This window comes from Panicum hallii, chromosome 1 (assembly GCF_002211085.1).
Source record: "Panicum hallii strain FIL2 chromosome 1, PHallii_v3.1, whole genome shotgun sequence".
NCBI lineage: Eukaryota > Viridiplantae > Streptophyta > Magnoliopsida > Poales > Poaceae > Panicum > Panicum hallii.
In genome coordinates this window covers 55,673,231-55,687,457 of record NC_038042.1, presented here as the reverse complement: position 1 = coordinate 55,687,457, position 14,227 = coordinate 55,673,231, and the positions used below count along the sequence as shown (strand labels likewise).

At 49.5% G+C, this 14,227-nt stretch overlaps 2 protein-coding genes across 3 annotated transcripts; both read right to left on the bottom strand.

The window, feature by feature from the left end:
- Nucleotides 1-7,514: 7,514 nt before the first annotated feature.
- Nucleotides 7,515-8,386, bottom strand: LOC112883835 (heavy metal-associated isoprenylated plant protein 20-like). Its single transcript, XM_025949118.1, has 2 exons — nt 8,212-8,386; nt 7,515-7,861 (listed from the first exon to the last, which is right to left on the bottom strand). Exons 1-2 carry the CDS (start codon nt 8,384-8,386, stop codon nt 7,515-7,517), a joined length of 522 nt encoding a protein of 173 aa, XP_025804903.1.
- A 752-nt stretch (nt 8,387-9,138) lies between these two features.
- Nucleotides 9,139-13,550, bottom strand: LOC112891831 (aspartic proteinase-like protein 1). Of its 2 annotated transcripts, none has more exons than XM_025958849.1 (10): nt 13,091-13,550; nt 12,624-12,759; nt 11,541-11,770; nt 10,902-11,129; nt 10,656-10,794; nt 10,512-10,582; nt 10,317-10,416; nt 9,684-9,747; nt 9,533-9,604; nt 9,139-9,442 (listed from the first exon to the last, which is right to left on the bottom strand). In XM_025958849.1, exons 1-10 carry the CDS (start codon nt 13,381-13,383, stop codon nt 9,219-9,221), a joined length of 1,557 nt encoding a protein of 518 aa, XP_025814634.1. In that variant the 5' UTR covers nt 13,384-13,550; the 3' UTR covers nt 9,139-9,218. The 2 variants fall into 2 exon arrangements, with proteins under 2 accessions (XP_025814634.1, XP_025814709.1); XM_025958924.1 differs by having other exon boundaries at nt 11,541-11,804; nt 13,091-13,230.
- Between the last annotated feature and the right edge of the window lie 677 nt (nt 13,551-14,227).

Genomic DNA, 14,227 nt, shown 5'->3' with positions numbered 1-14,227 from the left:
TTGTATGAGATCTGGTTTGATGACATATCACCTATTGAATTATGCCCATTGTATTGTATCATATGCCCTAAACCCAATGGCACTTAATTCAACTGGTTGCAACGAGTAAAAGCCTTGAGTTCAGTACTGGTTGCAGCAGATCACGAGGAACGCGCGCGGCGGGGGAGGAAACCTCACGTCCTCACGCGAAGACGCAGTGCCGCAGCCCGTGCGGCGTGCGAGCCAAGCCGGGGTCGGCATCCCTCGCGGCCGAGGTGGCGGGCCGGCGGCTGCAGACATGCCAAACCCGTCGCCCTCGCGGCCGCGCCCGGGGTTGTGATGGCTGACGGCCGAGGCCGACGGCTCCTCCAACCTGCGGGGGACTTCTACTGGCCCCGCCCCCACCGCTCCGTGGCGGCCGCTGAAAAAAAGCTGGTACGGCGGCCGGCCGCCCTGGCTTGGCCGCGCACGCACCCGAAGGCGGCCGCGCGCGGTGCTCCGTCTCCCCGTTCGTTTCGGGCCGGTCGTTTTCTCGCTTTCTGAGGCCCCGCGCGGGGTCGGTCGCTTTCGCGGTTGGGCTGTTCGACGTCGCGCCGTGGCGGGACGAGGGGACCCCCGCGCAGCCGCGCGCTGCCACGCCACGCCCACCCCGCTCGTTCCGTAGTCGTGAATCGCGCGCCTCCAGCCGTGCTCTGCGCACTGGCGCTGCTCGGTCGCGTGCTGGATCCACGCGCTGCGCGGGGGGCTGCGGCACCGACGAAAAATCTTCAGAGATCCTTCGTCGTTCCCAGTGACCCTCACGAGATCGATCGATCGCCCAAAATATCGCCGGGCTCTCGAAACCTGCGCGTTCTCCAGTACACCGAAAAGGCTCGGCCTGGTGATGGAAACCAAGGCCAGGACGCCAAGCGATCCCCGCGCGACCCACGGGAATTTTACACGTTAGCGTCCGCGTGTACGAACCGGGCCGCCATCAGGCGCCGGGGACACGCCACCCTGACCCCGCTGTCCTTTGTTCGGCTGTTCCTAAAGCCGAGCGATCTTTTCCCGGCCGCTTTTGCACTACGTCCAAGCAAAACCCGTAATGCCGCGTGTGACGGCAGCCACTATCAGCAATAGCACACGCATTTCTTGTTTTCTAAGATCCTCGGAAGGAACAGGCGGTGCGGTCACGAGTGACAGATTGGAGATTTCTCGTGTCGACAAAGCTCGATCTAAAAATCTATTCCGTGCTGACTGACAGTAGTGTTCGTGTGCAGGCCAAAAATAATACCAGCGCGTATATTGCGAAACACAGATTTATAGTATTGGATGCCGAGCAGTACAATTGCAGATATCAGGTGATAGGTGATGATACCACTTCAGAGTTCAGACCATCCGTGGGTGTTTAGTTCTAGGGACCAAAGTATATAGTTTTTATCACATCAAATCTTTGTAGTACTAATCATGAGTACCAAATAGAAAAATAAAAATATAAGGTAATTATAAAACTAATTACATGGATGTAGGCTAATTCGCGAAACGAATTTATTAAGCTTAATTAATCCATCATTAGCGTATGTTTACTGTAGCACCATATTGTCAAATCATGGATTAATTAGACTTCATAGATTCATCTTACAAATTAGTCTCCATCTGTGCAATTAGTTTTATAATTAGTTTATATTTAATACTCCTAATTAGTAACTAAATATTCGATGTGGTAGGAAGTAAAGCTTAGTCCATGGAACCAAACACCCCCTCAGCAAGAGTAGGGAAGAATGTGTCGTTCGTATATTTCTTGAGTAAAATGCACCATCAGTCCCTAAACTTGTAATAATGCGTCACTTAGGTCCATTAACTTCGAAAGTGCACTTGTGGATCCACCAACTTATAAGGGTGTGTCATTTAGGTCCGTCAGCTTCGAAAGTGCACTTTTTAGGTCCACAAACTTTTAAAATTGTTCACCTTAGATCCATACGTATCACGTATACACGTAACGATGTTATGGCACGCTGAGTGTACGTTCCCGGCACCGCCAATATGGATTATGATGAGAATTGATGCTTTGCCTCTAGTTTTCTTCTCCATCATGCCATCTCCCTCCTCTTACTCTTGGCCGGGGGTTGCTTGTCGATCCCGCCGCTTGCTGGGACCGCCTAAAGCTGCCACTTGGGGTGCCTCCCGTTGTGGTGGTTGGGGCCACATCAGCAATAGCACTGATATGTGCCATAAACGGTCATCAGGTGGACACACTGGTAGATGTGGTGGGCAGGCCAGAGAGAGGCACGGATGACACGACAGCTCGTGCGGGGTTGGGTTGGAGAGATTACGAGAAGAGGGAGATAAATGAGATGGGAGACATACAGTCAGCGTGTCATGTCAATATTACATGCATATATGGATACATATGGATCTGTGGTGAATAATTTGAAAAGTTTATGGATCTAAAAATGCACTTTCGGAGTTGACGGACCTAAGTGACACATCTTTATAAATTTATAAATTTAGAAATGCCAACAGACCTAAATGACGTACCTTTACGAGTTACAAATTTAGAGACCGCCGGTGTATTTTTTTTACCAAACAAAGACGTCACCGGCGATATACTAACCAGTTTGGCGCCAATTTTCCACTGAAAGTGATCGGATGACTCACCACAGCAAGTTCGTAAGCTCGGATTCGAGAACGTGTCTGTCAACGCAGTCTCTGAACATTGACTGCAACAAAGCGCATCCTCCATCAGTCAAGCTTTGGGACTATACAAACCACGCGAACAGTAGTGGGCGAGCATGCAACTTTTGCCAACCCGTTTGAACTTTCAAAGACCCTTGCCATTTGCCAACGGCCAACCTACCCGGCACAACAGCATCATGATGCCTTTGCTACCGTTCTACCAGCCAACCGCAAAGATACCGCTATAGGCGTGCACGCTGCAGCAAGGAGAAAGGGTAATGGCGAATTGGCGATCCTGAAAGGAGGCTTTGTGCTGGCAGAAAAGCCGATTCTACCTCAGCACGCACCCTTTGGATTTGCCATGGGCGTGAGCTCTGAACCTGATGGTGTCACCCTGCACCGAGCTCCACTGCCCTCGGACCGTGCTTTTTATGCGCGAGAGCATTTGGTTCTAGGGGTCTAAATTTTACACCTAGCATATATCAAAGTGAATCTTATTATTTAGAAATATTAAATAAAGTCTAATTACAAAACTAGTAAAACCTCTGGCCTGATTCGCGAGAGTAATGAGATGTATTAATCCATGATTAGCGGATACTTACTGCAGTATCACTGTAGCGAATCATAGATTAATTAGACTTATTAAATTTGTCTCACGAATTAGCACCAAACTGTACAAAAGGTTTTATAAATATATTTTATTTAATACTTATAAATAGTAATATTCTCTTTAATGTGATAGGGCTAAAATTTTGCTCTCCGGAACCCAAGAGAACCTCATCATAGCACGCCAGACCCCAAAGGAAAGCTGCAGGACGCATAAAGTCTTTCACATATCTTATGATCGATCGCCTTCCAGCAACGTCTCAGATGAGATGTTGCTAGACTGCTAGTGTATCTGTGAGAGCGACAAAGATTACGAGGCTTAACACGATCCGAGAGCGACAGAGATGTTGCTAGACTGCTAGTGTGTTTGCGACCCATGCCCCTGAGTCGCTCCCCACGCGGGCGACTCGGGCAGCGGCCAAACTCTACCCGCCGCCCACTCCTTCATCCCCTCCCCCGCTGCGCCGCCGCTGTCAAATCCGAGGCCAGAGGATTGCACACATGTCGTACATACTTTAGCATAAGAGATGAGACACCATGTACCAGTTGTAACTACTTGACCAGGAGTAGAACTAGTCGGAATAGAAGGAAACTATCCAAGTAGTACTCGAGTAGGACTCCTAAGCTCGTATTTAAGCTTGTATTTGGTAAAGACTTCCATGTAACCCTTTCCCCTCAGACTATATAAAGGCAGGCAGGGACCCCCTCCAAAGCATCAACCAACAATCATTATCTAAGATAATAGGGGTACGCAGGGACCCCCTCCAAAGCATCAACCAACAATTATTATCTAAGATAATACAGGCCACCACAAAGGACGTAGAGTATTATGCTCTCAGCGGCCCGAACATGTCTAAATTTCGTTCTTTGCACCTTCGATTTTCTGATCTCGGTGACACCCCACCTACAATCTACCACATCAGGGTATCTCTCGGTGGGCTTGGAGGTTAAACACCGACAAGCTGGCGCGCTAGGTAGGGGTGTTTATCGACCATTCACCCGAGAACTCGATGGAATCTTTCAACTTCACCAGCGCCATGCTCGATGAGGGTATAACTTTCATCTTCGGATTGTGGGTCTGCGTCGCTGATAGCGCGGGCAGCATTCGTCGGCACCTCGTTAATGACATTAAGCTGGAGGCATCTGCGGCAAGCCAACGTAGCAGTCTCGATAAGTTCATCAACAACCTCGACGAGACGTTGCTTCCTAATATCGCCAGGGAGATCGAGGAAGAGTCCGTTTTTAACGCGACTTCAACTCGTACTGCACCAGGACTCAGATCGGATATGATTCGGTCTGAGGATCTGCATACCCGACTACCTTTCGAGCTACGCAAAATGGCCACTGTTCACCAGAAGGCCATGCGATTCGAGACCCTCTCCACATTGGAGGAGGACTTGGATCGCCTGCTCAAGATTGGAAATGACTGCTCTGACTACACACGGAAGCTACCAGCAAGGATCATGCTACTACTACTTTGACTTCGCGAGGAACCCGCCAACGACTACTTGTCTCGACTAGAAAACTAGTCGAGAGCGGGCCTCACACCGTCGATAACTAGTAGGAATCTACTCCGACTAGTCAGGCTTCATCAACAAACCGCCACGGCTCCACCAACGACCACCATGGTTTCATCAATAATCATCCACAAATCAAGCTAAGTTACGTATACTTTTTCCGACTTGTTCTTCACAAGATCGACTAATATTTTGGGTATGCCTCTCGACGGGGGTTTACCCTGAGGGGGAGGGGCTACACCATGATCGACTACTTCTAATTTTTGCTGACTAACAACCCAAGCGCTTGGTACACCATGTTGTACCGGGCTCACAACAACTACACCCTACAAGCACGTGTGCTGCAACACGCGTTCTCACCGACTACTTTATGCGCAACACGCATTATTTTTGTCGCATGACGACTACTTTTTTCTGCATTCGTTGCTAAAGTATTCAGGTAGCACAAGCCTTAATCCGCGAAAGCTTGACTCTTCTGTACGCCTACGTTCCTACGCGTGCACATGATCAGCTCCCTGCGCTATGGGCTACAGCTATTAGTGATCAGGTGCTTAAACATAACAAGCTAACTACTCGAGAAAATTATATGGCCTGACAAGAGCAAGATGCGATTTTTTTATCATACATTTTACAATGCCAGGATTCACTCCCCACTCGATATATAATATATTTTTATGTTTACCTTGCAGTGGACTAGACCTGGACCATGCCGTTAGGTAAGGTATGCTCTCGGGAGCTGCCTTACTCGGCCATCACTTCGTCGGCACAGACCACTTGTAGTGCTAGCAGCGACTCGGCCGAACCTGTTTAAAGTTTCGTATTCCTTACACCTTCAAGTTTCCGATCTTGACGACACCCCACCTACAATCTACCACCTCGGGGGTATACCTCAGTGGGCTTGGAGATTAAACACCGACGGCTGTAGGAGTGGGCTACGAGCAAGGCCGTGCGGCCTGCAGGGATGGTGGCGGCGGGGCTCCCTTGGCGTTTCGCGGCGTGGGCGGTGATGGATCGAAGGGGTGTGGCCTGGCACGAGCTGCGTGGGGCTCGACGGGGGCGCTTGCTGGGACCGCCACGACGCCGGCTAGAGCCCTTCCGGCGCAAGGTGATCCCGGCGGTGCTCTCCTCCGTCCTCCCCTTCATTGGCGTGGTGGCGGCAACGGCGACGGCTTGGGCCACCTTGGTGCCAGGGCAGCGGCATCCAACGCCTTGGTGGTCAGATCCGGCATCCCTAGGGATGGCGGCCGTAGTGGCAACCACGCACGCCGGTTTGCGGCAAGGGATCCTCGGCCTTAGCAGCCGGATCCAATGCCTTCTGGGCTGGGGCGGCGCCCACGGCGGTGGGATACTCGCTATTGCCGGTGGACAGCGAAGGCCAGCAGCGTTGATAGCAAGTTCCGGTGCCGTCATCGGCGGCCAATGGTGGTTGCAGCGTGCGGCGATGTTGCGTGCGCGGCAGAGGAAGCCCGGTCTCCGTGCGTGGCCCAGTCGTAGGGGGTAGTGGTCGACATAGCCATGCGGCTGCGACGCGCAGCCGGCACACCGATGCCCCTCTATAAGGGCTTCTACGGGTCATCAGGGCAACAACGGTGGCGATGGCAGCGAGCATGGGATCCAGCATCCTGGCGTGACGTTTGTGCTAGGGAAACTTGGGCAAAAGCCTCGACGACGGTGACGCCCGTGGGCGCCATTTCCCTGTTGAGGGCGTCATATCCCAGCATGTCTTCCACGGGTGAAAACCCAGTCCATATCTTGGATGAGCGGCAGTGGCGCTATCAACGTCGTTCCCTTCCTGAAGGCGTCGCTATTGGAACTCATCTCAGCCACAATGTCACTTCCGGTGGATAATCTACGCTTATCGGTATCCGATCGACGTGAGGAGGTGGGGTTTGCTGTGTGAAGTCAAAGTTGCTGCGTTGGGGGCTCAGCAACGATAACACGAGGTGAACCCCCTTCTTTGGCGCCTGGTTTTTCGCTTGGGAGGTCTGGCAAATGCCGGGGGTGGGGCGTGGGTCCTTGGCAGGAAGTCGGAGCCGGTCTTCTTTAAGCTTGGCAACGATGACCTGTCGCGGCCTCTTGCTTCGGACCCACTTGGTTTGGCATCCTAGTCGTTCGGGGTCGGCCCTGGGGAGTCGGAGGTACTGGCTGCTTTGCAACTATGCTCGGCAATGATGACCTGCCGCGGCCTCTTGCTTCGGACCCACTTGTTTTGACATCCTAGTCGTTCGGGGTCGGCCCTGGGGAGTCAGAGGTACTGACTGCTTTGCAACTATGCTCGGCAACGATGATCTAAGGTTGCAGTATGCTCTGCTGCATCGTGTGTGTGGGTTAATTTTCGGATCCTCGGTGTGGGCGTCTTGGTTGATTACCCTTTCTTGCAGGTAAATTCTTTCGCCTTAATTGGAAGGGAGAGATCCTGCCGTTGGTTAAAAAAAGGAGAGCGACAGAGATTTTGACCGGAGAGACAGAGCTGATCAGCTGATCTCATGTTCCACTGCCTGATCCCAACATAAAGGACGGCTAGGGATCTAAGCGCGTAGATTACTAGATACTAGAATCTATCGACGCAAAGTTTGCTTCTTGCTCTGCGTGCCATCGACCTAAACTCTGCTACACTACACTACATTCTTCCCTAACTTTACCGCGCCTCACAAAGAAACCTCACAAGAGTTTCAGTGATACGACGCGATGCTACCATATGCCTACCTAAACCGTAATTCTGACAACTGAGCTGCTGGGTCGAGCACACGTAGGGCGTCACATGACGGAGCAGGCGTTGGGGTTGTCGTCGCTGAACAGGTCGGTGATCTGCTCGGCGCCGATGGCCGCCTCCACGCTCCTCACCGCCGGGTGGTGGTAGTAGCCGGCCGCGGCCGGGTTCGCCCCCCTGCCGCCGTCGTGGGCCTGCAGCTGGGCCGCCCCGACGCCGTAGAGGGCCACGCCCGCCGGGGCGTAGTAGTAGCCGCCGGCCGCAGCCGCGTTCTGGGGCCACGGCTCCGCCTTCTTCCCCGTGGACTGGGCCCGCCGCAGCACCGCCAGCGGGTCCACCTCGCCCATGACCGTCACCTTCTGCTGCGGCCTGTTCACCTCCACATGCTGCACTCCTGCAGCGGGCTTCAGAGTCATTAACCGCCACTGTAAATTAAAATCGAAAGTCTCTTCACCAAAAAAAAAAACACTTCGATTTTCGAAGGAGATTTCCCCTGCCTAGTGTAGCCTAATGCTGAGTGCCGGAACATGCTGCTGCATTTTTGCAGAGGGAAAAAAAGAATGCTGGAAAAAGCTTAAGCTGAAATGACATGATTGTCATTTGTCAATACCGACTCACTGAGTGCAGTGTGCTCATCATCATGGGGCAGGGCTCTGAAGGCTAGTCATGGGCGCAATGCTAGCGAGCAACGAAAAACTAGCGCCAATGCGCAGGGCCAGGGGACCAGGGTGACGGGTGACCAACCTCTCATGCCGGAGAGCGCCTTCTTGACCTCGCGCTCGCAGCGCTCGCAGTCCATCCTGACCCTGAGCTCCACCTCCTGCACGGGGCGCCGCAGCACCATCTTCTTCCTCTTCTCCCTGGGGCGGCCATTGATCGCTCCCAGCAAGCCGAGCAGCTGTCTCACGGCGCCTCCCATGGGGAATGCAGCAAGGCCCTGAAGTGGTGGGTGAGCTCTCTTTCGAGTTTGTGAAGTGCAAGTGGTAAAGGAAGGAGCCTAGCTAGGCAAGCCTAGAGGGGCACTGTCTGGCTTTGTCCGAGGCCGGCAGGGGCTGTACTGTTCGGAGGCCTTTTGAACTAGGAGGCAACGGCGAGACGCGGTGTGTGACTGAGTGAGGGGACGGGAGAGTGGGAGACGGGGTGCTGCCGTGTTGGAGGCTGACAAGAGAACACGACGAGGGGGGAAAAGAGGAGCCGTGGTGTGGTGTGGTGCGAGGTCTCGTCTCATGTGACGGTTGCGCAGCGCAGCGGAAGGGAATGGTGGCGCGGTTGTGTGTTGCAGTAGGCCAAGCAGACTCGCAGAGGCAGGCGCTTGGGACGAGCGGAAGGTGCAAGAAATGGGTCTCTGCAAGGCTGAGGCTTTGGAAAGTGGATGTGGCCATGCCCATGCGGCCATGCGTGTGAAAGATGATGTGCAGGCGCTTCGAGGAGGACATGCTCGTCGTTTCCACACCAAGTCTGAGTGTCTGACGAGCGTTACATGACTGCATTCCATGTTGGAGTTTCTAGGTGCTGAGCCAAGGAGGTTCAGAAAGATGCAAGCCAGCAAAGGGGACGTGCCTGATCCATTCCCAGGGCCTATGCTAGAAATGGTTCAGACTAAAGAAATGGTTCTGAAAGACGCGAGCCAAACAAGAGGACGCAAGAGGGCAACGGCGGCAAATACAGATATACTAATCTCAGGCAACAAAAAGCATCATATATAAAGCACATATAATATACAGGGCTATGGATTAGTATTCATCAGTTGTTCATGAGATGAAGAACACAGTGGACATTGTCAGTAGCAGCAACGGGTAAGAGCTAGCGAGGAGCTTCTGTAGATTCGTCGTTGCACTGGAGGGAGGAGCCGTGCCTGCGACCGCAGGCGTCACTGCCGGCGAAGTCTGCTGCTCGTTCGACGGCAACGGGTCTTCTGGACTGTTGTGCTGCGATGGGCCCAAGGGCACAGTCGTGCTGTTGTCAACGTCACGGCCTGCGTTCACAGGAACGGGCGTTACCATATTTAAGGCTCGGGTGAATGGTAAATTTAGTGTTCACTGGTAGGTGGGGCATTCTGGCTTACATTCAGAGCGGTACCAGCCCAGCTTCATGTTTTCTCGGTCGAACACCACATGATATCCAACAAGGAAATTCTCTGCATTTCACAAATAGATTGGATGTATGTACATGAAATACCAAAAGAACAAATAGCATATATTCATTGCAGCACTTACGGGCGATAATTCCAATAGGTTCCGATGATGGAAGGATGGCTAAGCAGAACCCGGCCAGTGCTCCCTGTAAATCAGCCAGCACACTAGATGATTAGCTATGGCTCTAAACTAATCTGACAGGTTTTTAAAGTTGAGTTCTATTAACTAGAGTCGGATGGAGTCTACTTTGCTCTCTTAAGGAAAGGTATTAACAACTGCTGCAAAAATCCCATGTTAACGGTACATTGTAACTCCATACGACCTTGTTCAGAAAAGGATCAGTCACTAAATCCCAAGGATTTGTATCCAAACTCCTCCCAAACAGGCCCTCCTTTTAATGGTCAACTTTCATATTCTGTTGGTTTATGCTAACCAGCCATGTGAACTAAACAAAACTTTTAAATCAATCAACTGTGGCAACATGTAACCTGCATGTTAACTCAGTTGGCATGCATGCAAGCTTTAAATGTACTAACTCAGATCTTTACGGAAGCAAGCTCAACTGAGCAGCATTTCCATTCAGGGGTTTGTACTTCAAAATGTACTGATTGACAGCAAAAGGACACATGTAAGATTCACTCAACATGATTTCCATCATTGTCAGCTAATTGATTTTGAGGCCATTTTTTCCCTCGCCCAACAAAGAGAACATACCTGTTTGTCATTAAATGGAAGGATAGGATTAACAGCCTGGAAGCTCTTGTTCACAGCAAAAGTCAGAGTTATGGTTGGTACATCAGGCATCTCAAGAGGACTGTATGTAATCACATATCAGTGGATTTATTCGATGGAATCACACAAATCAAACAGGTACTGGACGACCTTAAATGGAAGCGCGAGTTTACTCACCTAGCACTGTAGCAATATTTCAATGTACTGTCTTCATAAGGCACTCTTGAAGCATTCATTTGTTTGTCAAACTGAAATTTTAATACCAAATTAGTACTGAAAATTATCCATAAAGGAACCAGCTGCAAATAGGTGCATATTCACCTCCACTGTGACAGCCTTATAAACATCGAGAGGAAGAGAAGTAAATGATGTTCCACTATCAACTAAAGCCTCGAAGCTAGTACCCACAAGACATTTATGTCCAATACAAGATTTGTCGACGTTAACAGCATAAGTTTGACTGTAAAATTAAGAAAAAAAATGTAAGCTGAGCTGTAATTAATTTCACAAAAAAGTGCAGAAACAGATGGCTGTAGCTGATATGTTAATTCACTTTGAGCCACTCACAGTTTGCCATACAGAGGAACAAATGGTGTAGACTGTTGATTGGACACTCCTTGATCTCCAAAGAAAATTCTCCCAGAATTATCTTCCTTAAAGCACATCGAGAAGGAATTCCGAACTAGTCCAGCTCTAGCCAGGAAACTAGGAACTGATATATCTGCCATTCCAAGGCCAAGGAGTCCATCCGGCGCAATACCATCCAAATAGTCGCCACTTTGCTTTCTACCACAACTATACCACAAGGATACAGTATATTAGTAAAACGAAATGGCAGAAAGTCAGGTAATCATGATACTTGACTACTCAAGTTACCCAGTACTACAGCAGCATCTCTAACACCAATTATTTTGTTCCAAGATTGCATTGAGGCATGTAACAAGGCAAAATGAAATAACAAAAGCAAAGAACGGCTATGGCTTAACATACTAATGTCTTATGCAAAAGCACAGATAAGATACCTACAGAGTGTACACAGTATTTACGAGCAGTTCACAGGTAAACATCCAGCAACGGAATGTTGTTCAGTAGCAACAATCCATGTGAGGACAATGTGATTTGTCAAGTAATGCCATGAAACAGAATTGTTTATGAAACGGAAGTACAAACATCCTGTTGAGGGAGAAAGTGACAGAAAAAGCTTACCCAATAATAACTGAAGCATTCACTGGTACATGGCCCTCCCTGGAGTAGAAGTGCAGCGTATCTTCAATCAGCAAACCAGAGCTGGTAGTATTTTCAGAAAAGTACTCAATATTGTATGGGCAAGGCTGCTTTGGGTTTGTGCAGCCTGAACCCAAGCATAGCTCATGGCTGCAAGGAAGATGCCGACTTGTTGTTGATTCTTCAGGCTTGTATATTCCGAGATCTCTATCCTGCATAATAGATGCTCCATTCATGACGGAGCACCTGCCAATCAATCACTGGAAATAAGCACTAAACTGCTTCAAAATGTAGTTGTCTCCTCTTGCTCGTGAATTTGTTATGAAGCAATATAAGCAAGATAAAACAAAAACGAATGAAGAGAATCGAAATTCACAAATCATGCCACAATTTGTACATGTCACTTGGGTTCCTAATCTGAAAACTAAATTAGCCAGCACCAAACCTGCAAGTAATGCCACTTAAGTAATAGATAAAATTAGCAGTGAAACGTAGGCATGCAACTGATGAGGATTATACATGAAATTTGTTGCATGACCCCTGTGACATTTTTCTTTTGGTGGTAGCGCAGAGCTAAAATTGCGACTGAATGGTGAGGCAAATTACTTTCCATCAAAATGGAGATGGATTCCATGTGGTAATTTAGGTTCACATGGTGTGTAAACTTCACAGCTCTACTTGCATGTTGCAACAGCTATCATAGTGAAATTGAAAGTGAAAAAGACCTCGTAAACATGATGAGAAATCTACAGAACAGTCAAGTTAGTTTCCAAGTTTAGAACATCTTTGAAATTTTTTTATGTAACACCAACATCTAGTCAATGGAATTAAAACGAACTGCATGACATGTATTAGCTTCTTCAACAAAGGTTGGTGCGTTATTACTTGTCGAAGAACTGTCAAAGACTCAAGGTAATCATCTGCACCAACATTTTTACATTAACCTAGTCAAATATGTCTTAAAAAATAGGTTCTCATACGTCTCTACTCAAGCTGACACAACCATTTCACAATGCGACATCTGCAGACATTAACATCACCCTACTGATCAAAAGAGATGCATACCAGACTTCCTCGGTAGCCAGACAAAGGAGCACACTGGATACAGTCACAGGGTACCCAGAATAGGTCGCTCCCGGTGTCCAATGCAACCAGAAAGGAGGTGTTTGGCGTCCCAACATCCACCCAAGTGTAATATAACCTTCATACCAAAAGTTAGACGAAATAGTATTAGCTTACAACAAGTACTCCAACAAGGCCTAGCTCTCTAACAGTAAAACAGTAAAACACAGCCAGAACTACCTCGCTCTGACTGTAAAAACCAGTAAAACACAGTCCATCCCTACCAAAATGACAATGCTTCCCGGACGTGTAGTACATAACTTTTATTTTTTGTTAAAAATAGCCCATATTCTTTTAGCTGTCTTGTAGTAGTACAATTTAAAATACTAACACTATAGCATTCACAGTGGAGCAGAACAGTAAAAAGTTGAGGAGCGTAAGATCCAACGGGGGCAGGGAATGCGGCGCACCAGCCTAAGGCGTCGCCGGAGGATAAGGTGCCGCCCCCTTTGGAGAGCGAGAGGAGCTGGTACTTGACGCCGAGCCGCCGCTTCTGCCGTTGGAGATCGCTCCTCACCAGCGCGCGGTAGTACTCCCCACTCCCGCGCCGCGGCCACCGCTCCCCGCTCGGGCCCGCCTCCAGCCGCGCCTCGTCAGAAAGCCGGTGCACCATCCTCGAAGAGAGCGTCGCCGCGGCCTCAGCCGCGGAAGCTGCCGCCGCCACGGCGAGCAGCAGGAGGGGGAAGACGAGCTGGAGGCGCATGGGTGGATCTGAATGAGCTCGCGGGGGTGGATCTGAGCGTAATGCGGCGCGGTGGTGGGAGGAGGGGATCTGCGTTTAGGGTTTCGCGAGCGAGAGGCGAGGCGAGGAGCAGGGAGGCGGTGGAGGGCGGGCGGGCGAGCGTGGAGGGGCGAGGAGGTGAGCTGGGGCGGTGGTGCGGAGGTGGTGATGGTGGTCTGGAAGTTAGCGCAAAAGGAAAGATGGTGGAGACGGACGGTTTTGGTCATTGTCTTCACAAACCCTGTAGGAGTTTCAAATTAGGTTTTAACAATACCAGTGTTGAAACATTAAACATGTTGGCAAACTGAAAAGTTGCGACTTTTGAAATAGGAAAAATAAGAAGCGGCAGAGTTTATACTATTTAATATAAATTTGGTCAAATTTGGAACTGTTTGACTCATCAAAAGCGAGAGTTGTATTCTTTTTGGGATGGAGGGAGTTTTGACAATAGTTTGACTTAGTTAGTGATGGATGGCATTCAAAATTACTTTATCCAAGCTTCATGATACATTAAGTATGAAGCTGAAGAATTTTTCTTTTAGTCTGTAATACCTAGGTATTACCAAAAATTAGAATGCGTTGAGCTACGAGTATGCCATAAGCTCCAACCTTGATTTTGTTTCAATGAAAATGAATTTGGGCTCTTAAGGCGTCCCCAACAAATCGATTACAGCTAGCTATTTGACCAAGAAAATGAATGTGGGCTATGAGGGAGAAGGTGGACCGATAGCATAAATACATGACCGAGAAGAGAGTAGAATATTTATTTTCTTCCCTTAGCTCCACATCAGCTAGGCGTCCTTAAATGACCATTCAAGTTCTAGTT